This window comes from Colletotrichum navitas (assembly GCF_030913465.1).
Source record: "Colletotrichum navitas strain CBS 125086 chromosome Unknown LY79scaffold_2, whole genome shotgun sequence".
NCBI classification, from domain to species: domain Eukaryota; kingdom Fungi; phylum Ascomycota; class Sordariomycetes; order Glomerellales; family Glomerellaceae; genus Colletotrichum; species Colletotrichum navitas.
In genome coordinates, this window is record NW_026850548.1 from 671,684 (window position 1) to 694,333 (window position 22,650).

Consider the following 22,650-nt stretch of genomic DNA (forward strand, 5'->3'; position numbering starts at 1 on the left):
TGGATAACGACGAGTCACCTTTCTAGAATCGATGTGACTACGCTAGTATCAGACGAGTCCGGGGGTCTTGACTTTACTCCTTCACAATGTAGGTAGTGTTTCGCAATGCAGTGTACGAAGTATGTACAGCGGCCTGTTGGACCCTTGAAGCTTATCGTCTGCCTGCCTACCTACCTATAACCTATAACCTATAACCTATACTGCGTACGGAGTACTGTAATTGCAAAAAGCATCCCTGTCCGGCCTTGTAAGTTAATCATTCAAATGGGTCAAGATTGTTTCATCAATGTCCATCGTCCCCATAACGTTGATCTTCTCCTTTTTAATCCAGGCCATCAGATCCAACTGCTGACAACAAAATTGTTTCGGGGAAACGACTATAGAAGGTCGACTGTCTTGGCGTAGAGCCCACTCTGTGAAAAGCGCTTCGAGCGCGGACCCCGAGCGCTCCGCCGCCCGTTGTTCTCGAGCTCTGGATTGTCCCGCCTGTTCCACCTGTTCTTCCCATTCTGTTTGCCCCGGGGCCCGACTATACCAGCCCCCGGCGCTCGTCTTGGCAATCGCACGACTTCTTTTGTGCCTCGTCAGACTGGCATCTCGCCCAAACGAGCGGCAAGTCACCCGCACCGGATATCTAGGGTTGAGTTCGTCAATATTAACAGTTGTGCGGTGTGATGCCTGTTGTGCACGCAAGATATAGGACGACGCATCCCATCTACACATCATCCCGGTGTAGAGTGTTGGGGGCTTGGCCGTGTAGGGCTGATATTGTTGCCCCAGATCCGCCGTGGCAGGGAGACACCCTGCGAACGACTGCAACATGCCAGTATCAAGTGTAAGAACATGCCAGAACTCAAAACTCAAATCCTCATTACTCCCCAATACCAAGTATACATGTACTGTACCCTTTCTCTGACCTCGATGTCTACCTGCCCAGTGAGAAGACCGACGGCAACTAACGGGCTCAGGATCATTCTCTTCGCACCTTTCGCTGCTTTCGTCGTGACATCCTGCCAAGTCCTGTAAGCCAGCGACGCTGCAGACCTGGGCCGCTTACAAAGCTTCGTCGCATCGATCCAGGGTGTCGGGTGTCAACGAGTTCACCGAGGCATCAGCAAGGCTCCATCGGCTCTTCCTGATCCTCTATAACGTCGCATATCGTTACGTTGAGATCGTTGAGATACGCACAGCAGGTGGAGGAGCCACAGGCCAGCTAGAAGATGGATAGGTACCTTGCAGCACCTGGATTCCCGTCGGCGGGGCCGCCGTCCGACGTGGGGCCGGGCGGATCGGAGCAACTACCTGTGGGCAGCGGGCGGCGGTGGCGGTGAGGAGGGAATGAACCCCGCCGGGCCGGCGTCCCCTTGCCAGGCGACGTGATGGGGAACGCGTCATAGCTAAAGGATTGGTTTTACATTAACCTGCAGATAATGTGACTTGTCAAGGATGGCGACTTATTTCTGTTGTGAATCCGCTGAGCACCAATTGGAAGCACCTAGGGCGCCCATCAAGTCGGCACATGACGAAAGGTTCCAGGTTCCAGGCGCGCCCCAATCGAATACCTAGCTAAAAGAGAGGCAGAGGGTTCATTCGAGAGAAAGTTTCGGATGAGGCGTGCCAGCGAACGTCAGGCGAGATGCCTGAATAGAACCCAATTCAAGCTATGCAAAGCCAAGTTACCTATGCACTCGAGTGTTGTTTGTTGCATTGCGCCCAATCAATCGACACCATTTTAGGCAAAGTCTGTCCACGTCCTCCTGTTGATCTATCAATCCCCATTGGCCATTCGTCTACCGCATCGATATTGCTAATGCTCATCTACCCCGAGCTACCCGATGCATGTTTGCTTTTTCCCTTTTCTGTGCGTACATGCATGCGGCCGACGGATATGCGGACTGCTTGCCACGAGAACGTGACGAGTCCGTCACTAAGTGGGATATTTTGACATTTGAACAACGACAAATTATGGAAAGAGTTGTCCATCCAGATCTCTAGCCTCCGTGGGTCGTTCAGCGGGCTCTTGGTTACTGCACTCTCAACGACTGTGAAAGACCAACATTCTCACAGTTCTACCGCCCCCCGCCCTCCCCGGAGGCGATGGGTAGAACAGCCGGGAGAGATACCGGTAGAGGGAGGGGCAAGCGTCGTATTTAGCGTCCACAACCCCATACTGTACATACCCCACACTCGAAGGACTGGAGAAGAGAGGGGCAAGAACACCTGCCCGCAGCTTCTTCCCTGCACGGAAGCATGCAACAAGCCACCTCCACCAACACCTCACACCACACCCCATCCGTCCAAAGCTGGCGCCATCACACCACCATCCAACGTCTGCGACGCACCTCTTTCCCTATTTTTGTTTCCTCCAACTGTTTGTCACGCATGCGCTCGCCGAGGTACCGCACCGTGCTCGTACCCGGCTATTCCACATGAGGGGAGAAATCAGGCAGAAGGAGCTTCGGGCGGGGGATCCCTTGGCGCCTACCCAAGCACGCTCGGGTCGCATAATGATTGGACGGGTTCGGAGCTCTTGTTGCGACATCTGCAACACGCTTGGCTCGAGCCGATTCTGCACTTCCCGTCCGGGGAACATACTGAATGTGGTGTGGGAGAGACCAAGGAGGAGGAGGAGGGGGAGGAGGAGGATGGAGCAAGACGCGGCCAGAGAATGTGACACAGCACACAGCCGTCGGTCTCAAACTCAATCCGAACTCTCTTCCTCCCTTCTTCTCTCTTCTCCTTTCTTTGTGGTTTCTCCTTCTTAGCACCGCCATTTGTCGCTTTTTAATCACAATCGATAATAACACTCGAGTCTCTGAAAATCCATACCTCCCGCCTCCTGGCAGTAGCTGAGAGCCGATGAGATACCGCCGCCCTTCCGCTTCGTCCTCCCGGCGGCCCCGTTAGCCTGGATGCTCGGAGCCCCGCCACGATGGTGAACCTCTGCGCCCTGCGGCCAGCTCTGGTCTACAGCCTATGTTCCTCTCGCGCATCTGCCCTGCTCGTTCCTCGTGCGTGGCCGAACAGCCTAGGTGAGTCGAATGTCTGGCACGCCGTGGAACGAAATCGCAATCAAACTCCTTACGATGCTGATGTCCCACACTAGATGCCGCGCCGACAGTTCTTGTCGTTGACGCCCAGCGCAAATGGCATTCCAGCCATGCGCGAGGGCGCCAGACCAAGGCTCTCGTGCTGGCCGTCTCTCGCCCTCTGCAGCTCGTCCGGCACGCTCCGGTTGCCTCTAGCCCAGGCACTGTAGCTACAGCGGCGTACTCCACCGTCGTAGGACCGCCTTCCGTGCCGTACTCCCAGCTCACTGTCGGCGTGCCCAAGGAGATCTTTTCAAACGAGCGACGTGTCTCGTTAACCCCTCAGAACGTGGCCCTCCTCCTAAAAAAGGGCTTCTCCAAGGTCTTGGTTGAGCGCAGCGCCGGCGCCCAGGCTGACTTCCCCGACGAGGCCTACGATCAGGCCGGCGCGACACTCGTTGACACCGCAGCTCAGGTCTGGTCCGGCTCCGACGTGGTGCTCAAGGTCCGCAGCCCGATCCCCTCTGAAATTGAGCTCATGAGGGAGAACCAGACCATTATATCCTTCTTGCAGCCCGCCCAGAACAAAGCGCTGGTTGAGAAGCTTGCAGCGCAGAAGGCGACCTCTTTTGCCATGGACCTTATCCCTCGGATCTCCCGCGCCCAGGTCTTTGACGCGCTAAGCTCAATGGCCAACATTGCAGGCTACAAGGCAGTCCTCGAGGCTTCCAACAACTTTGGCAGATTTCTGACCGGCCAGGTGACAGCCGCTGGCAAGATCCCGCCTTGCAAAGTGCTCGTCATCGGCGCCGGTGTCGCCGGTCTCAGTGCGATTGCGACTGCGAGGAGACTTGGGGCCATCGTGCGAGGCTTTGACACGCGCCCGGCAGTTCGTGAACAGGTACAGTCCCTTGGCGCCGAGTTCGTCGAGGTCGACATGAAGGAAGACGGCTCTGGTGCTGGTGGATACGCCAAGGAGATGTCCAAAGAGTTCATTGAGGCCGAGATGAAGCTCTTCTACGAGCAAGCGCGCGAGGTAGACATAATCATCACCACCGCCTTGATCCCCGGAAAGCCCGCCCCGAGACTCATCACCAAGTCTATGCTTGAGGTCATGAAGCCTGGCTCCGTCGTGGTGGACCTCGCGGCTGAGGCCGGCGGCAACTGCGAAAAGACGAAGCCTGGAGAGCTCTACACTTACAAGGGCGTTAAGATCATTGGTAAGTCGCGATAGGAAGCTTGCAAAAATTCCGGCTTACGGTCTCCCAGGCTATACCGACCTCCCTTCAAGGCTCCCTACGCAATCCTCAACCCTGTACTCCAACAACGTCACCAAATTCCTCCTCTCCATGACACCCAAGGAGAAGCAGTTCGGCATTGACCTCGACGACGAGGTCGTGCGAGGCGCCATTGTCACCTTGAAGGGCGATGTCATTCCCCCGCCTCCCCGGAAAGCCCCGCCGCCAGCACCGGCTCAAGCACCGCCCGTGACGAAAGAAGCCGAGGTCGTGGCCCTGACCCCTTTCCAGAAGACGTCCCGCGAAGTCACGACCGTGACGGCGGGAATGGGAGCCGCTCTTGTTTTGGGCAAGATGACCAGCCCCCTGTTCATGAGCAATGCCTTCACCTTCGCCCTAGCCTCTTTGATCGGATACAGGGTGGTGTGGGGAGTGACGCCAGCCCTTCATTCACCTCTCATGAGTGTCACCAACGCCATCTCAGGTATGTTTGGCGGCCTGAAGTTTTCGTGGCTGGAGACTAACATGGCCCAGGCATGGTCGGAATCGGCGGTCTCTTCATTCTGGGCGGCGGCTACATCCCACAAACCATCCCTCAGGCTCTCGGCGCAGCTTCCGTCCTCCTTGCTTTCGTGAACGTGTCTGGCGGCTTCGTCATCACAAAGCGTATGCTGGACATGTTCAAGCGACCGACCGACCCGCCAGAATATCCGTGGCTGTATGCCATCCCGGCGGCCCTCTTTGGTGGAGGCTACATCGCCGCAGCCGCTACGGGGGCCGCGGGTCTCGTCCAAGCCGGTTACGCTGTCAGCTCCGTGTTGTGTATCAGTTCCCTCTCTAGTCTGGCTTCGCAAGCGACAGCCCGCATGGGCAACATGCTTGGCATGCTCGGAGTAGGTTCCGGCGTGCTGGCTTCTCTGCTAGCCGTCGGATTCTCTCCGGAGGTGCTCACGCAGTTTGGCGGCCTTGCGGCGCTGGGTAGCATCGCCGGTATACTGATTGGAAAACGCATCACTCCCACAGATCTTCCACAGACCGTTGCGGCGCTCCACTCAGTCGTCGGTCTGGCGGCCGTCTTGACTTCCATCGGAAGCGTCATGGCACACATCGACGACATCTCGACGCTGCACCTGGTCACGGGCTACCTGGGCGTCCTTATCGGTGGCATCACCTTCACGGGCTCCATCGTTGCCTTCCTTAAGCTCGCGGGACGGATGTCGTCTCGCCCGATCGCACTCCCGGGCAAGCACCTCATCAATACGGGTATGTTGACGGCCAACATGGCCACGATGGGCGCCTTCGTGACCATGGCCCCTGGCTCGCCCATGATCGCCGCGGCTGCCCTCTCCGCTAATACGATCCTTTCCTTCGCCAAGGGGTTCACCACGACGGCGGCCATCGGTGGCGCAGACATGCCCGTTGTCATAACCGTGCTCAACGCCTACTCGGGCTTCGCGCTCGTAGCCGAGGGCTTCATGCTGGACAACCCGCTTCTCACCACGGTTGGCGCGCTCATTGGCGTGTCGGGCTCCATCCTCTCGTACATCATGTGCGTGGCGATGAACCGTTCGCTTACGAACGTCCTCTTCGGCGGCATATCGGCGCCGGCGCAGACGGACTACAAGATGGAGGGCGCCGTGACGCAGACCAACGTGGAGGACACGGCTGAGGCGCTCGTCAACGCCGAGAACGTCATCATCGTCGTTGGCTACGGCATGGCCGTCGCCAAGGCGCAATACGCCATCAGCGAGATCACGGCCATGCTTCGCGCCAAGGGCATCAACGTCCGCTTCGCGATCCACCCCGTGGCCGGTCGCATGCCCGGGCAGTGCAACGTGCTCCTGGCCGAAGCGAGCGTGCCGTACGATATCGTCCTGGAGATGGACGAGATCAACGACGACTTTGCAGAGACGGACGTCACGCTGGTCATTGGCGCCAACGACACCGTCAACCCCATCGCGCTGGAGCCGGGCAGCCCGATTGCGGGCATGCCGGTGCTACAGGCTTGGAAGAGCAAACAGGTCATTGTGATGAAGAGAGGCATGGCCAGCGGCTATGGTGAGTGCTCGCCGAGCGAGGTGTGTGCGATGTAACATGCTGACCAAGGCAGCCGACGTACCGAACCCTATGTTCTACATGCCCGGAACGCGCATGCTGTTTGGAGACGCCAAAGTGACTTGCGACGGTGTGTATCCCCCTTCACATTATCCGTCAGAGAAAATCCTCCCCTCGCTGACTCCCTCGCAGCGATCAAAGCAGCCGTCGAAGCCCGAGCAACATAGATTCTAGAGAGATCTCCTTTGCGCAACGTCAAAGAGCACCATATCGGTGGGGAAAATCTTGACTCGGGAAGCATCTTCAGAAGCGCTGCATCTACAGAGAGCTCTCTAGTAGGATAGCTTCCTACTTCTTCTTCTTCTTCTTCTTCTTCTCCTTCTTTCCAAAGCTAAGAATGCGTGTCTGGTATTTTGAGTGTCGTACATACCGAATAGTGAGTTAGTTACTGGTTGGAGTTTGTATTGTACAGCAATCAACGGGCATTTGATCGACCCTCGCGCTTGGGCTTTTTGATGCAAACATGGGCCGCCGCTCGCACGTATCGCACAGGTAGTGGCAAGCAAAAGTCAATGAAAGACTGCTGGTATCTAACCCTAGAGAGTGTGTGGTCTGCCCAATGGACGGCACATGTTCCAAAGATGTACCCTTTCGTCATGCTCATCAATCGTATAAAGAGCGTGGAAGTCGGACCCTTCATGGGGAACCGACCGAAACATCCATCTCAACTCCCATCGTCCCGCAACAAGAAGTAGCAACATGAAGAACGGAAACGGTGTCAAGTCCCCAGACCAGGCAAGCCGTTATGCCCGTTTCTTTGCAAGAAGCGCGGCAGACGGGATGGGCTGGCTCTGGACGGGAGCAGGCTCGACCGATATGGGAACGGGGAGCGGAACTGGGACAGGAAACGAAGACGGAGCCGGGGCCGTGGGAGCGCACCCGAGACCACAGGCGCTTTCGCAGCGGGCGATAAAGTCGGGCTCATCGTTCTTGCAGACGCCTTGGCAAGGGCAAATGAGCTCGATGGTCGAGCCCTCTTTCTGGCCCGCCGGGCAGATGCAGACGAACAGGGCGTTCTGGAGAGACTCCGGGGCCGGAGCGGCGGAGGCGCAGTTCGTGCCGTTCGTCGAGCAGTAGCCTTGCCCGACTTGCTCTGTTGTGTAGCCTGGTCTGGTGTCAGAGGTATGCTTCTCGCCGGGCTATGAATGATGGCGGGTCATGATCCCGGGCCACATACCTTGGAAGCGAACAAGGATCTTGCCGCAGTAGGTCGCGCCGCAGACGCAGTGAGGACCACCGGAAGGGGGCGCGGGCTGAGATGGGTCGGAGGGGATCGGTACAGACGAGACGGGCGCGGGGAGGGGGTCAGGGTTGTTCGAGATGGGCTCCGTGGACACTGGGGCCGGTGGGCCGGTCACAATAAGGGTCATGACGGAGGTTGAAAGGGGTACTTGGGGGTCCTGGGGCGCCGCAAAGGCCCATGCTAGGAGGGTGATAAGAGTGAAGAAGGTGTACTTCATGGTTGCGAGAAGGTCAATTGTCGTAGGGTTTGAAGTATGGTGGATGGATTGCTGTGTGATCTAGAAGTTGAGGATGAGGACAAGAATGGCGTGATCCGTGGAAGGGCACGGCGCGTTGGACGTCTTTATACCTTGTGAACGGTATGCACAGATTTCGCGGGCAATATCTTGTTTTGAGTTGCAGAGCCCAGTTGATCGTCGAATGATGTCTTCGAGGGCTCGACATGAGGTCGCATCCACGTCGTCTGTTCCACCCGTAGGGAGAGTCGTACTAAGCGGAACGGGGGCAGAGTGTGAAGGTGGGACGTAGTTGATATGCTCGCGACCTCGAAGGTGATATGTCTCCGGTTGTTCTTGCTACTTTCACAGTCTCTTCTCGAACCACCCAAGTCCGCAACAACATGAGCATGTATGCATCATGCTGGTTCGCGGGGCATCTCCAGAGTAGCATATCGGATTGTCCTGAGAATGTACGTGCCATCACTGTGCAAGACCATGCTCGTCACGCAACTCGAGAGCTACGCGATACAGCGTCATCGGTCCCCCGACGCTTGTCCAAGTCCGACCTCGAAGACCATAAAGTAACCGGTCCATGATGCGGGTGCAACGGGACTTGACGAAGGTGGAAGAGCATGCTAGCCACGTCAGGGTCCAAGGCAACGGACTGCCATCTCAATGACACCGAGACTGGTGTAGCGTGGTGCCCTCGCACTTGAGCATCCGTGAGACCTTCCCCTGAGCGTTGAACCTTAGGCACTTGACCCTCGTCCCGCTGTCTCAAGGGGATTAGGAGAATAGGATTATTTCACGTCTGTCGTGGCGTATCCCGTGTCTTGACACGTCAGACATTGTTTGCTCTTCGCCATGCCGGATGCTCTGATACACCATTCCGACTCCAGCTGTGATGTAAGTGAAAGAGAGGTCCGGCCAGGTGACTAGAAAGCAGGTTAGCGAGACCCGAAGCCGAAGTCGCCCCGCAAGGCCGAAGCCGAGTACCCATCGCAGTCGAATGCATGTGCGCTTTGACTCGCCCACGAATACCTCTAGAAGATTAGGAGCATGAGCCAGGACACGATTGAGGACGATGTTACCGCAAACTTCGGCTTGAAGATGCAGCTAAGAGCTCGTAGATGGGGTGCGGTGTGGACCCTGAAACTCTGACATGCACAGTGCTGTTCACAGTCTCTTGACAGTGCAGGTATAACCTACCTACTCCGTACTTACCTGTGCTACTACCCCTCCATCCCCGCCATTCCCGGCCCAAAATTCGTACAACCCCCTCGACGCACCGCACGGCAGACAACAAACCGGGTGCGATTGATTGACCTCGGCCGAATCAAACAAACTGCTGTCGAGTGCGTTCATACGACATACCCGTCACCCACCTCACCAACAATGGCCGCCGTTCCGTCCACCGCCGAAAGCGGCGTCATCCATGTCGGCACGCGCAAGTCGGCGCTGGCATTGAAGCAAGCCGAGATCGTCGTCGAGGGCCTCTCCGAGGCGCGGCCTGATGTGTCATTTGAGATCCACGGCATGCAGACCCTGGGCGACAAGGACCAGATCACGGCGCTGTACAACTTTGGTGGCAAGGGCCTGTGGACGTCGGAGCTCGAGGCCAAGCTCGCGGCTAAGGAACTCGACATCATCGTCCACTCCCTCAAGGATATGCCGACCACCCTCCCAGACGGCTGCACCCTCGGATGCGTGACCAAGCGCGAGGACCCGCGCGACGTCGTCGTCTTCAAGGCCGGCCTCGCCGAGAAGCACGGCTGGAAGACCCTCGCAGACCTGCCCGAGGGCAGCGTCATCGGCACCAGCAGCGTGCGCCGCATCGCACAGCTGAAGCGCCGCTACCCGGGCCTGAAGTTCGCCGACGTGCGCGGGAACATCGAGACGCGCCTCCGAAAGTGCGATGATGCCGAGGGCCCCTTCTCGGCCATCATCCTCGCGGCCGCCGGCCTGCTGCGCATGGACTACGGCGCGCGCATCTCGCAGTTCCTTGACTCGGAGAACAGCGGCACCCTGCACGCTGTCGGACAGGGAGCCTTGGGCATCGAGGCGCGGACGGGCGACGAGCGGGTGCTCGCCGTGATAAAGGAGCTCGAGGACAAGCCTTCGATGCTGGCATGCGTCGCGGAGCGGAGCGTCATGCGCACGCTCGAGGGAGGATGCAGCGTACCCATAGGCGTTGAGACGACCTGGGTCGAGGACGGCAAGAAGTTGCGGCTCAAGGCGACGGTGGTGCACGCCGACGGCACGCGCGGGGTGGACGCGGAGAGGGTCGAGGTCATCACCACCGCGGAGGAGGCCGACGACTTCGGCAAGGTTGTGGCACAGGACCTCGTGGACGGAGGCGCACAGCAGATCCTCGACGACATCAACCAGGTACGGCCGGGCAACCAGACGGCGACGGAAGCGACTATCCTCTCATCATGAAGGCATTGGCAATAGTGATGCCGGAATAGACTCTCGCCCTGAATGGGGCTTGGTCACCATCATCTCATTGATCTATGTGATTTGAACCGCAACCCTGAGTAAAATTTGGCCTGGTGTAAGCCCTGCCGCCGTATGCAGGCCATATTCTAAGCTCTCCCTCTCCCTCCCTCTCTGTGTCTCTTTTTGCCGTGCCGTTCCTCGCCTCTTTCCCAATCTAGTGGTCGTCGGAGGCAGTGAAAGCCTTGTACTCCTCCTCGCTCATGAGAGCATCGAGCTCCTGGACACCGGCCTCGTCGACCTCGATCTTTGCAATCCAGCCGCCGCCGTGGGAGTCGTCCTCGGGGACCTTGTTGATGGTGCTGGGCTTCTCCTCGAGGCCGGCGTTGACCTGGGTGACCTTGCAGCTGATGGGGGCGTTGATGTCGGCGGCGCTCTTGACGGATTCGACGGCACCGATGGCGTCGCCCTGGGCGACCTGGGCGCCCTCCTCGGGCAGCTCGACGTAGACGACGTCGCCCAGCTGCTCGGCAGCGTACTCGGAAATGCCAACGACGCCCGTCTTCTTGTCGGCGTTGAGGTCAACCCACTCGTGGTCCTTTGTGTACTTGCGTATTAAGCCTGAAGAGTGGTTCGGAGGAGATCCGAGGGTCAGTCTTGGTGCTTCGGGAGGGTAGCCGAGATGGACCGGAGCTCACTCATGGGGGTTGTAGAGAAGGCGCGCTGCGCGGGACGGGGGAAAGCAGCACGGGGGGCGGCCTTTGCGATCTGGGAGAGAGCGGAGGGGCGGACTGCCCTCATGCTGCGAGCAATTGAGGCCATTGTTGCGGTCGTGAGGGCGTGGAGGTATGCCGGTTTGTTGAAGGTGGGATGGGAGATAATGAGGTCAGAACAGGCGACTTTGGAGAGCTCTGGGGAATTTTGATAGGTTATTGGTACGTACTCCGTACAGTATCTGCCAAACCTAAACCCAGGGGACCGCCGAGCCAATCACAACGAACGCCAGTGTTTCAAGCACCTTAGTCATTCAATGAAACGGATCACCATCGGTCCGGAGTCATCTACGATAAGGGACCGCGCAGGAAGGGCGATAGGAGAGGAAGCCGAGGACCGCAGGCAGCCCCGCGGTCGTGTGCTTACCTAATGTATCAAGGCATGCTGTCTTACATAAGTAGATAGGTACCGTTGTGTTTACTTGAACTGCGTTCTTCCTAGGCAGGTACCTACCTAGAACCCAAGGGCTTGGGGACAAAAAGTAGCGGGCCAGGGACACGTCGTCAGGCCAGCCGGGAGTGTCCCGTATGTTTGGCGTGCAAATCTTGCGGGTGCTATTAAACGGCTTCATGCCGTTTTGCATGACTTGGGCATTTCGTGCGAGCAAAATTGCATGATGGCTTCCTCTAGTCTTTTTTTTTTTTCTCTCCTTCTTTTTAATTTTACTTTTCAGGCCCCTTTTCGTGGCATCCCTCACTCCATCACCTCCGTCCTAGGACAGCGGTCAATTGTCCTTTGCTTCGTGATGGAAACGCGGTCTGACGCCTGTTTTCTTGCCCCTCTCCACTGTGCATCGTCCCATGTCGCGTTGAAAAAGGTTGGGCGCATCGGTTGTTGACATTGGGGGTGTTTTGTTGACATTGAAAGCCGCGGCTTTACCGGACAACAAGCTGCAGCTACGGGAGCAAAAATAGCAGTCAATGTCAGCTGTCGGAAACAACACCATCGATTGTTCAACTGTTCAATGGTTCGTGCCAACATCCATTGGAAAGTGGCCTATATTCCTCTGTTCGCATTAATTACGACATGATCTCACCGCCCTCGAAGGTTGCCATAGTCTGCTCGATCATTTTGGCTCAGTGGCGGTCCCGTCATGCCGCTCACGGTCTAGTCCCCGCTGTCCGGTGGGCTTCTAGGCTTCTTTTCGCTTCGCCTGAATGCCAGAGAGCAGGACAAGCAGGGGATGCCAGTGGACCGCCGGGTTGTGATGACAAACTTGTGGTCGAGAGAAGGGAAGGAAAAAAGGAACAAGAAGGGAGAAAAGTAGGTCGTGGGCATGAGTGCATCTTGTTGAGCCATCCATCAATGCCGCCTAGCCCCTCGCCCAGCATCCATAATCCTCGGAAGCAATAGCACCAATGCCGCTAATCCCTGGGGCAGCTGAATAACATGTATGTACTCCGTAGCCTGCCTGTATAACACAACACACACAAAACGCGTCCCTCTCGCGTTCTCCCCCACACAGACATGGCCGAGTTATGAATTTTCGGCGTCGTCACCGGTTCCCCAGCACCCGTCCGTGGCCTCTGACTGGCCGCTGCTTCCTTCCTCCCCCCTGTCGCACCTCCCTCGATCGCCGTCAGCGCGCCACGGCTGGGGGCGCCCTGACTTGCCGTTTCCTGCGTTGCGTTGGCGTCCTTCACTAGGTAGGTGCATAGCACCGAGGTAGTGATAGGTGGTGTGTCCGTACCTTTGTTAAAATTAAAATTAAAATAAAAACCCGACGGACACTGCGCTGCACTGATGTTGTACAGGTGCACCGAGGGATGGGGAGCGGCCCCTCCTAGTCCGTTCCCCCTCTCGTCCTGCACCAGAACATAGCAACCAGCATAGCACACCGTCGCACAAGCATCTCCTCATCCCCGTCTTATCCATCCAGTATCCATTCCACTGCCCTTGCACATCATTCACAACTCGTCTGACTTGTCGCTTGACATTGACACCCACGCTGCTTGACTCCATCTCCGCCAACCCATCCCCATCCCCCCCGTTTTGCCTTGGCCCGCTTCGGTACATTCCATGACCGTCACTGAGTTCTGCCACTGCGCACCGCACCGCCGCATCTCATCGACATCGCACCCCGTCGATACCTCACCGTCCTCCCGCTTCGCCTCGCCTCGCTCTATTGTACCGTCTACGGACGATCGCCTGGCTTCTCATCACCTCTCTTCAGTCTAGACTTTGCTTGCTTTGCTCACTTTGCAACCAAGGCACATAAACGTCGTCCTCGTCATTGTCTGGCTCAGCCTTGACAACTGTCTACCTGGTCCAGTAAACGACTGCCACCCTACCTTACTCTACTAGCGGTACGTTTATTAATTACATCCAACACAATCCCTTTCTTCTCATTGCTCCGTTCGATTCCAGCTCGAGGTGCCCTACCCCCTGCTTCAGCCCGGCGTCCAATCCCGTCTCTTGTTTCCGCGCTGTACTGTCTGGACGCACCACCCCACGCATTTCTGTCCCTCTCTCCCCCTCTGCTTTCGTTTGTGGACAGGCTAGGTGAGACACCTTTGCCTAACACTCATTCCTGTCCTGCCTCACGATTCACCTCCTGTGAGCCGCGTCGACGTCGCCAGTCCTAATCGGCAACAGATTTCAACTTCAGCAGCTGGGGTTCGACTCAGCCCTCTGCTCCCGATCGATCGCCGCGCCACCCTTGGCAGTGCCCATGAAGCCATCGTCGGGCCCGAACTGAAACCTGCCGCCTACTCCCCGACCTTCGCTGTCATCCTCTAGCTCGGCGCCAACTGCCGGTTCTCCTCTTCTCTTCCAGAAGGGCTGCGTCGAACATCATCATCTCCTCGTCCCCTCGCTCAAGACAGAGCCTCCCGTCCCCCACCCCCGAACCTCCACGCTGGATTCCTCAACACTATCCGCGGGGTCCCCGGCCCAGGTCCACGACGCCGTCGACGACATGGAGCACGATCACGGTGCCGCCCCGCCGCACCCCGACGACGCCCTCGGTGGTTTCGATGCCTCTCCGCAGGTTATCCAGAATAATGGCTATGACTACTCCGAGAAGCAACGCCACCAACCCAGTCAGTCCCTCGACCAGGGCCTCCCACAATCCCCGCGGATGGAAGAGCAACAAGCGGATCGCTACAACACACCGCCTCTGCCTATGAACGCCCCCTCTATCTCAAGGCCTGCCTCCGGTCTATCCGGCGCAGGCGCGCAACAAGGCTACGCCGACCATGCCTCGCGCAGCAGCGCCGGCGCGGAGGCCGCCGCCAGCAACGGCCGCAACCACGTCGTCATCAAGGTTGGCATGGTGGGAGATGCGCAAATCGGCAAGACGAGTCTGATGGTCAAGTATGTTGAGGGAAGCTGGGACGAGGACTACATCCAGACACTGGGCGTCAACTTCATGGAGAAGACCATTTCCATCCGAAATACTGAGATCACATTTTCAATCTGGGATTTGGGCGGCCAGCGCGAGTTCGTCAACATGCTCCCCCTGGTCTGCAACGATGCCGTTGCCATCCTCTTCATGTTCGACCTAACACGGAAGAGCACGCTCAATAGCATCAAGGAATGGTACCGGCAAGGCAGGGGCTTCAACAAGACTGCCATCCCCATTCTTGTGGGCACCAAGTACGACCACTTTGTCAACTTCCCAAGGGAGGACCAAGAGGAAATCTCGAACCAGGTATGTAGAAAGTCTGCTGATATTCTTCGGTAACTGACAACGTTAGGCCCGTCGTTTCGCAAAGGCAATGCGCGCTGCGTTGATCTTCTCTAGCACGAGCCATAGCATCAACGTGCAAAAGGTGAGTCTCCAACTAGTATTCCGTGGCCCAAGACTGACCCCTTCGCAGATCTTCAAGATTGTGCTGTCCAAGGCATTCGACCTGAAGTGCACGATTCCCGAAATCGAAAACGTGGGAGAGCCTCTACTGCTGTATCAGTCCTGCTGAGCCCTGTCCGTCAATCCCTGCCGGTCAGCCCGTGTTGGCTTCTTGAGGCGACGCTTTCGCGTCAACCGTATCTCACTTGACTGTCGCCCATATATAATGGATCATGACCCATTACGTACTTACGACGTTCGATATCCAGCCGATCTCATCGGCTGAGTTACTGGAGTTCCCTCGTCCGGCATCGGTCGGCAGTAGTCACTGCACAAAGCCTCGGGTGCGCGACAGTCGGACTGCAAAAGAGCACCACACAGCTCTGTTTTCCGGGCGCAGCTGAGCCCCAAAATAATTCGACTCGTTCCTTTTTCATTTGTCATCAACATGGCCGCAAGGGCCCGATTCCAGCGCTTCTAGTGTCACTAGTTTGGTAACTGTGCACACACCACATCACACACATTTTTCTCTCTCCCTTCTTGATTGCAAACGGCGTTGCACATCTCTTAAGCTTTTCTTCTCAAGATTGGTAGGGATAGGGCGGTTTGGTTGGAGGCGGGATAAGATGCATTTTGGGACCATAGTTGGCGGGCCCTCCTCGACTAGCCTGATCCCGTGAGTTTTCTCGCAATGAGAGCTTGGGAATGGATGATGAGAGGAGGCCACCGTCTTGTTTCTGGGCGTAACGGCCGCTGCGAAACTGTCCCGGAGAGATATTTTTGGGCAGCAAAACTTGCTTTTCCAGCCTCATTTTCCTTTTTTTGGTTGTTTTTTTCCCCTGACATTACTAAACCAACCAACCACCTAGTTGTTGTTTATTCCTAGAGGGTCCCTCTGAAAGCAGGAGGCTGAAGACCTGATACAAGAAAGAAAGAGACCGCCACCATGTAACAAGTAACTCACCTACGCGTGTCTATTACTTTGACCACTTTTTTTTCTTTTTCTTTTTCTCTCAAAAGACTAGCCCTACCAAAGGGAGTGGAGACGGCGGCCTTTAGATGGCTCGAGATTGTGCAGCGGAGGGGATAGAGTATGTAATAAGTATTGTGAGGGCCTTCGCCGTCGAGGTGGGCCACAAAACGAATACGAGATGCCGTTTGAGAGACTTTCTTCCTGCCTATTTCGTGCCCCTCCAGCACAACTGACTCTAACATTCATGAATGAGTATGAGAAACATCCTAATGAAAGGCTCATGGCAGGCAAAATTTGCATCCAGGATGTAAGTAAGAGACGCCCAAGAAGACGCCTGAATCACAGGTTTGCAGATTTCGGCATTGCTATAATCAGGGGCAAGTTTGTCAGTCTGTTGTGTTATTTGACTGGCTGTATACCCTGTAAACCCCTGTGTGAACGTTGTGGCCGAGTACGGCCGCAACTCAACAAGATACGTGGGAGGCGGCGACTCAAGCTGCGGATCGCGTTATACGGCCTCTAAAACAACCCATCAAGGACGCCGGCTAGTGTTGACGCCGAGCTCTACAGCAGCCTCCGTCTTCCACGCCATCTCCACACTCAATATGACTGGAAACGGGTTGTGGTCGCCCGTGGCGAGTTACGCAATCGACTTGTCGACAATGCTCCTCGAAAGCGTCAGGTGCGACGACAAGTTGCGCACGGGAGACTGAAGAAGTACACGGCGTCGGCCTCGGTTTCCAAGGAGGTGTCAAGCGAGCCGGCTGCTGCCTTCGTCGTTGTCGCCGCCGTAGCCGACGACGAAGCCGCCATCATGCATCCGGGCCGCAACGGGGAGCTTCGAGGACGACGTCGCGCCGACAGGCCGGATCGCGTTCAGGTTTAGGCTGTCCTCACCCACGGTTGCCCCGACAGCCTCGAGAGTTCCCGGATAGTAGTCGGCATAGCAGGCGACGGTATAGCGCGTGGCATCGCGAACACCTGCCTACGAATCGCCCGGGGTTCGGAATTCCGAAGACGGGGCTCGTTAGCGTAGGGGATACCGAGAAAGAGATCCTGGGCAAACCCAGCAACATGGCGGCCCTCATACGTCCCACTGAGAGCGGTGGCTGTCGGCGAGGCTGGGCGAGGGCTCGCGTGTAGATCCCATCGGTCCGGGAGCTGGGATCCCCAACATGGGTCGAGCAGGGCAAGCGGGGACAAGAAGCAAGTTTGGATAGAGAATGCATTGAGAGGCTGATTTGCGGAACGAATACCGTTAGAGCGAAGGGGTTGATGAACAGCACAAAGACCTAGCATTTGAATATTGGGCAGTAAGCATCGGAAGACAATGATGTGAATGTCCTTGGAAGAGAACACCCCTGGAACAACATTGCAACGAACACGGGTGACAGCCGAGTCTCGAGCTCAGCACCACACAAGGAAGGATAAACTGGCAATGCTATCGTGGATGCGGCAGGATGGCGCATAGAGCGGGCACAGGAGGCAGCACACTCGGGCGTGTCTGGTCGTCTTGCCCTCCGCCCTGTCCTGGAACTGGAGACCTGAGTTGAGGGGCCGTCTCGTCTCATGGCCAACAAAACCCAGCAAATCACTATCGGCCTGGTGTGGACAAACAAAGGCTATATAGCTGTATGTCCAGAGTCATAATATTCTTCTACTTATTTGTTCTCCTCCTTCGGGCATCGAGCATCGTCGAGTCCAACAAACATCTGAACATCGTTAGTCATCTTGACCGGTCCAATGACTTCTTTTTAGAGGAATATGAATTTCCCAATGAATCAGACGTGATCAAACGTGTTCTCAGCACCCGCACAGATTGTGCGTCTGAGTGAGCTGGGTATAACGCGAGTTGCTCATCATTTGGGACGGGGAAGGGGTGTATAAAAAATGCAGCAACATACCATTAGGGACAGCCGAAAGATCAAGCCTGACCATGGGCCTCGAGCAAGATACATGTGACCCCGTTGAATTGTCTGTCACCCGCCAGAGAAGGTCGGCTGCATCGTAATGAAAGAGTATTAGTATCAAGTAGCGCCAGCCTCCAACCCGAGGCGGCTACGGCTTCATCTATGACACAAGAAACACAAGGAAAATTACAAATGTTCTAAGGTTGTTTTCGTCCAGGTGGGAGCGTGGCCCTTGCTGCCCACTCGGCGATCGTTTCGTCCCTCGCAAATGATGCCCACCGACCGAAGCCAACCCGTTCGCCAAAGGCACACAAACATGCAAACGTCATCAGCCTCCCAGGTCGTCATACACGTCCAACAGTGAGCCCGCTGCTCACCACAGCAGGCTCTTTTTTTTGGTTTCAAAGCGTCCCTCACCGGTTGTGCGGGAACGATGCAGTAATACACAGTTGTGAAAAAAAGAGGCCGCGCCGCAGATGGTGGTCGTTGCGCGGCCAGGGCAATCCGCCAAGCCAAGAATGATTTTTCTCCACATCCAAAGGTGTAATCCGTCAAGATATTAGGCACAGAGACCTCCAAATTCTTGTACGGTCGTCCGCGTATATACATTCCACACTGTGGACGGCATCCGAGATGCCAGCGTCTTAAGCCTTGCGGGAACGGGGCGTAGAACCGTTGGTCTTGGCTCCGCTGGCTTTGGCGCTGCCGGTGACGGCCGAGGCAACGTGGTGGGGGTCGGGGAGGGGAGCCTGGCTCATGCGGCGGAGAGACTTGCGGGTCTGCGACTTGCCGCCCTTCTTGTAGGTCGCAAGGTAGAAGGAGATGAAGAGGACGAGGTAGGAGCTGATGATGCCGATACCAGCGAAAGCAGCAAACTCCTCACCAGCACACTCGCCTGCGTTGGGCATCCAGGGGAAGTAGGTCGAGGTGAAGTATGTGTAGGACGCGAAGTAAACGAAACCTGCGAATGTCAGCGCGTGGCTGTGGGCCGGCGAATATCAATTGAGACCTACCAAGATCGATGATGAACTGGATGATCTGGAAACGAGTGACCCACTCCTTCCACCAGATGCGGACACCGCGCGCGCTCTGGAAGTAGTACCAGTACATGACGACGTGAACGCCGAGGTTGAGAGTAATGGGAACCCACGAGACGGCGGTGGAGCCAATCAGCTGGGTGTAGCAGAGGAGAGCGGTCGCGCCGTGGTGGTAGCAGTGGAGGAAAGCTACGAGTTGTTTGTTAGCGCTTGGTCTCGCAAGGCTGAGGTCTCGATGGTCATACTCAGGGGCTTCTTCTTGAGGAAGAGGAAGACGGTGTCCAGCAACTCGAGGTACTTGGTGAGGTATGTCATCTGGGGTGGTCAGCTGCTGGAAAGAAAAGAAAAACAAGTACGCAGAACAATGAACTCACGTAGTAGAGGACAACAAGAGGCTGAGTCCAACCGCCTTCAGCGTGGCAGATGGCATGGAAGATGCCTTTACGCACGACAGTCGGCAGGAGCTCCTCGATGTAGAGGGCGAGAAGACCGGCGCTGATGAGGGTGAGGAAAAGGTTGTGGGCGAGGAAGAGACCTTTGAGCTTGTAGGGCTCACGGTTGCGCATCCACTCGCGACCGCCAAAGATGATGGTGTAGTAGATGACGACGAAAATGCCGGCCTGCTTGATGGTGGACATAGGCGTGACACCGGGGACGAATTTGAACTCGCTCACGGGGTAACCCACGATAGGAGTCCAAACCTTATCAAGCAGAGGCCATAGGTGAACACCAAAGGGGCGGTCGAGCGTGGGGAGAGGCAATTGCTCGTAAAACGACGAGGGGGCTTGGGTCGCCATCTTGATAGCTGTTTTTTCTTTTCTTCCTTCGAGCTCGATGGGTTGAAGTCGAGAATCCGGATGATCTCCCTAAGAAGATTTATAACCGTGGGTCTCGCCGCGGGTTGCCCTGGTGGACTCGACGCGGAAGATGCGGACGTTCAGTATGCACGCGGCGCGGCAGCAGAGGCAGCAGAGCCTAAGGAGGGACGAAAAGCAACGAGAAAGGAAAAAAAAAGGCAAGTTGCAGCAAACACTTTACCCGCCAGAGGACACCCGGGCACAGACAAGTCTGGAGGTTGAGGAAGAGAGGGAGGGAGGGAGGTGGTCAGACAACAAGTTACTTTCAAACGCCACGGGCACACAACTTAGTTTATGAGGAGGGAGAGAAAGGACGGGAGGATCGGTGGCAGCAGCAATGCGAAAAGTTGTTGAGATGGTCAAAAGGGGAAAATTCCTATCCAGATGGCCCAGGTACCCTGTACTTTGACGCGCAGCCATTTTCGCGGGCCTCATTTGATCGTGCAGCATGTGATTCGCTGTCAGGACTAGGGGCAGCCAATCAAGGACCGTGCCTGAGCCTACGCTCATTTGGGCTCCTGGTCACTATTCAAGGTTACAAGGCTCAATGCGCATTGCACGTGATCTTGTCGATGTCACCGGCTAGCATGCACGCTGGTAAAGAACCCGGGGCGGTGTTACAGGGTGTGCTGACGATGGGCCAGGCTAGGCGTGATGTTGGCTGTGCCTCGGTCGGTACCTGGCAGAAGAGGACAGCATTGCCTCTGTTGTTTGCTGAAAAAAATGACGCGGGCCGTTGCAGGCTTGGCCTGGCGCTCTGGATAAGGCCCAGCTGGCAGGTCGGGCCAACCCACTGGCAACCCAGCCTAGCCCCAAAACAACCCTCACGGCCGCAGGTACCGGGTACCTTCGAGGATCGTGATGCAGCTTTGCAATCCTACGCTGCCCACTTACTCGCAAAAGTGACGACAACTGGCGACGAGAGCCGGTTCCTGTCGCCCCGATGCGAGAAGAGGGTCGATGGAAAAAATTGTGCCTCGGCCCCGACCAATTGACCTGGAGACGAACCGACACCTTCCATACAAAGACCGTAGCTCACGCATGTTGTCACAATCTCCGGCATCGTAGCCCCGGCCGGTCCGGCCCCGTGTTTTCTTTGCCCCTTCCCAATCAGCTCTACTCCCTCTCGAGAAGGTGCCTGACTGACCTGACAGCCTCAATCATGCGCACCGCGCTATTCAATGTGCGCTGTGTGTTTGTGTGTGTATGTGTGTATCAGGATGAAGGCCGGTGCAAAGGAGACTCTGAACGGGTTGCAGCTGGGATCACATATGCTTGTCCATCTCCCGGGGGACCCAAGCAAATCCCCGTGGAGTGTCCCGATAAGCGGTTACACAGAGGAGGAAATACAACATCCTTTACCTAAGGGTTTTTACTGCCTGAGGGACCAGTGAGATGCGCGAGGATGAGTACGACCATTTCCGGATCACAGGGAGAACCGTCGACAGTGATCTGTCTGATGCTCTCGTGCAAAAAGGTCCATCTAGGTACTGTGCTCACACAGCCTTTGATGCATAAGACTAGCCAGACTCAATTACAATTCGCACGGCCTGGAGCTCAGCTCCCAAGCAGCAGCACCCAAAGCTACCGCTTAGTCATCCAATCAAAATCTCGCAGAATCCAATCCTTTTTCGTGCCTACCAATGCCAACACTTATCATCCGACTCAATCCCGAACGAAACGCCCATAGCTTCGCGCGCAAAAAAATAAAATAAAAAAACCCTCTTCCACGTCACACCAGCCCGCCCGCGACAGCCCAAAGTCCGCATCGGCCCCTTGCTCTCCTCCGGTCGTCCCGCCTCTTGTAATCGAAACCTCACCGTCTCCGAAAATGTCTGCCTCCATCCTCCGCGTTGCCGCTCGCGGTTCGACCACCTTCTTCCGTGCGAACCCCATCCGCCAGCCTCTCGTCGCCCGCTCCGGCATGCTCCTGCCTGTCGTTGCCGGTGTCCCTGCTGCCAACACCTTCAGCACTAGCGCCCGCCTCCGCTCTGGCGACCACGCCGAGGAGACTTTTGAGGAGTTTAGCGCGAGGTGAGTTCGAAAGTTACCCCGGATTCTCGGTCGGGTTGGGGTTGGAGGGGGGGGTCTTGATGAGACCGAGAGTGAAGATAGGGATATTGGACGAACCGACCCCGACAATTGTGCCACCTTCGCCTCCCTCCACGCGACGAAGCCATTGAGGCTCCTCGACTAATCAATTCGACTTCCAATTGGCATTGCTGACTTTTGGCATTAGATTCGAGAAGGAATTCGATGGCGTCCAGGACGTTTTCGAGCTTCAGGTACGCAGTGGGCCCCGGCATCTGACTCCAGTTCCGGCAAAAGTGGTCTGATGGAAACGAGGCTGACTCTTGTTTTTCTTCGCATGATAGCGCAACCTCAACAACGCTTTCGCCTACGACCTGGTTCCCTCTCCCTCCGTCGTCGCCGCCGCCCTCAAGGCTGCTCGTCGCGTTAACGACTTTGCCACCGCCGTCCGCATTTTCGAGGGTACGCCATTCCATCCCCCCTTGTTGCATCCGTGCATTTCTTCCGCAGGCCAGAGCAACCTCCCCTAATGCGGCGAACCTGCGACCTCAAACCGTGCACAGTGGAAAATGTAACATGGGCTGACCTTATCTCTTTCCAATGCAGGCGTCAAGGCCAAGGTCGAGAACAAGGGCCAGTACGAGCAGTACCTCGAGGAGCTCAAGCCCCTGAGGGAAGAGCTCGGTGTCACTCTGAAGGAGGACATCTACCCCGAGGAGAAGAACTAAGCGTTCTCGCCAACCGCAACCGCGGGAGAAACCAAAAGCAGGGCCATACGACCACTAAATCGAAGTCCTTGGATGCGGCTGGGGCGTGACACCCGGCCAAGCCAGAATTAACCACGAATCAAACTTGTATATTCTACAGGAGAACGAAAGAAGAGAGAAGGCAAAGGATAACCCTACAAGAGTCTGCTTGCTGTGTGCGTCTGTGAAGTCGATAGAATGGGGGGAGTTTTCCGGTAGTGTGATCTCAATCAAGTCCCATGTACCATCTTACC

The 22,650-nt window shown here is 56.5% G+C and overlaps 8 protein-coding genes across 8 annotated transcripts; 4 read left to right on the top strand and 4 right to left on the bottom strand.

Moving 5' to 3' along the window:
* Positions 1 to 1,745: 1,745 nt before the first annotated feature.
* On the bottom strand, positions 1,746 to 2,618 carry LY79DRAFT_535302 (uncharacterized protein). Its single transcript, XM_060556502.1, has one exon. It carries the CDS (start codon positions 2,291 to 2,293, stop codon positions 2,036 to 2,038), a length of 258 nt encoding a protein of 85 aa, XP_060420099.1. The 5' UTR covers positions 2,294 to 2,618; the 3' UTR covers positions 1,746 to 2,035.
* Positions 2,619 to 2,849: 231 nt separating this feature from the next.
* Positions 2,850 to 6,815, top strand: LY79DRAFT_143064 (NAD(P) transhydrogenase beta subunit). Its single transcript, XM_060550973.1, has 6 exons — positions 2,850 to 3,032; positions 3,107 to 4,249; positions 4,299 to 4,751; positions 4,802 to 6,325; positions 6,378 to 6,452; positions 6,515 to 6,815. The coding sequence occupies exons 1-6, from the start codon at positions 2,933 to 2,935 to the stop codon at positions 6,547 to 6,549; spliced, it is 3,330 nt and encodes a 1,109-aa protein (XP_060420100.1). The 5' UTR covers positions 2,850 to 2,932; the 3' UTR covers positions 6,550 to 6,815.
* Positions 6,816 to 7,125: 310 nt separating this feature from the next.
* LY79DRAFT_665174 (uncharacterized protein) lies at positions 7,126 to 7,842 on the bottom strand (the record flags this gene model as incomplete). The annotated part of the gene is made up of 2 exons (XM_060563021.1): positions 7,126 to 7,487; positions 7,560 to 7,842. The coding sequence occupies 2 exons, from the start codon at positions 7,840 to 7,842 to the stop codon at positions 7,126 to 7,128; spliced, it is 645 nt and encodes a 214-aa protein (XP_060420101.1).
* Positions 7,843 to 9,089: 1,247 nt separating this feature from the next.
* On the top strand, positions 9,090 to 10,297 carry LY79DRAFT_535305 (porphobilinogen deaminase). Its single transcript, XM_060556503.1, has one exon. The coding sequence runs from the start codon at positions 9,238 to 9,240 to the stop codon at positions 10,279 to 10,281; it is 1,044 nt and encodes a 347-aa protein (XP_060420102.1). The 5' UTR covers positions 9,090 to 9,237; the 3' UTR covers positions 10,282 to 10,297.
* LY79DRAFT_535308 (glycine cleavage H-protein) lies at positions 10,298 to 11,319 on the bottom strand. Its single transcript, XM_060556504.1, has 2 exons — positions 10,977 to 11,319; positions 10,298 to 10,899 (listed from the first exon to the last, which is right to left on the bottom strand). The coding sequence occupies exons 1-2, from the start codon at positions 11,098 to 11,100 to the stop codon at positions 10,496 to 10,498; spliced, it is 528 nt and encodes a 175-aa protein (XP_060420103.1). The 5' UTR covers positions 11,101 to 11,319; the 3' UTR covers positions 10,298 to 10,495.
* A 2,348-nt stretch (positions 11,320 to 13,667) lies between these two features.
* On the top strand, positions 13,668 to 15,253 carry LY79DRAFT_143159 (P-loop containing nucleoside triphosphate hydrolase protein). The gene is made up of 2 exons (XM_060550974.1): positions 13,668 to 14,704; positions 14,751 to 15,253. The coding sequence occupies exons 1-2, from the start codon at positions 13,970 to 13,972 to the stop codon at positions 14,970 to 14,972; spliced, it is 957 nt and encodes a 318-aa protein (XP_060420104.1). The 5' UTR covers positions 13,668 to 13,969; the 3' UTR covers positions 14,973 to 15,253.
* A 3,116-nt stretch (positions 15,254 to 18,369) lies between these two features.
* On the bottom strand, positions 18,370 to 19,559 carry LY79DRAFT_665178 (GNS1/SUR4 family protein; the record flags this gene model as incomplete). The annotated part of the gene is made up of 4 exons (XM_060563022.1): positions 18,370 to 18,686; positions 18,739 to 18,951; positions 19,008 to 19,077; positions 19,137 to 19,559. The coding sequence occupies 4 exons, from the start codon at positions 19,557 to 19,559 to the stop codon at positions 18,370 to 18,372; spliced, it is 1,023 nt and encodes a 340-aa protein (XP_060420105.1).
* A 1,891-nt stretch (positions 19,560 to 21,450) lies between these two features.
* LY79DRAFT_665179 (cytochrome c oxidase subunit VA) lies at positions 21,451 to 22,378 on the top strand (the record flags this gene model as incomplete). Its single annotated transcript, XM_060563023.1, has 4 exons — positions 21,451 to 21,653; positions 21,859 to 21,904; positions 21,995 to 22,112; positions 22,257 to 22,378. 4 exons carry the CDS (start codon positions 21,451 to 21,453, stop codon positions 22,376 to 22,378), a joined length of 489 nt encoding a protein of 162 aa, XP_060420106.1.
* Positions 22,379 to 22,650: the final 272 nt, after the last annotated feature.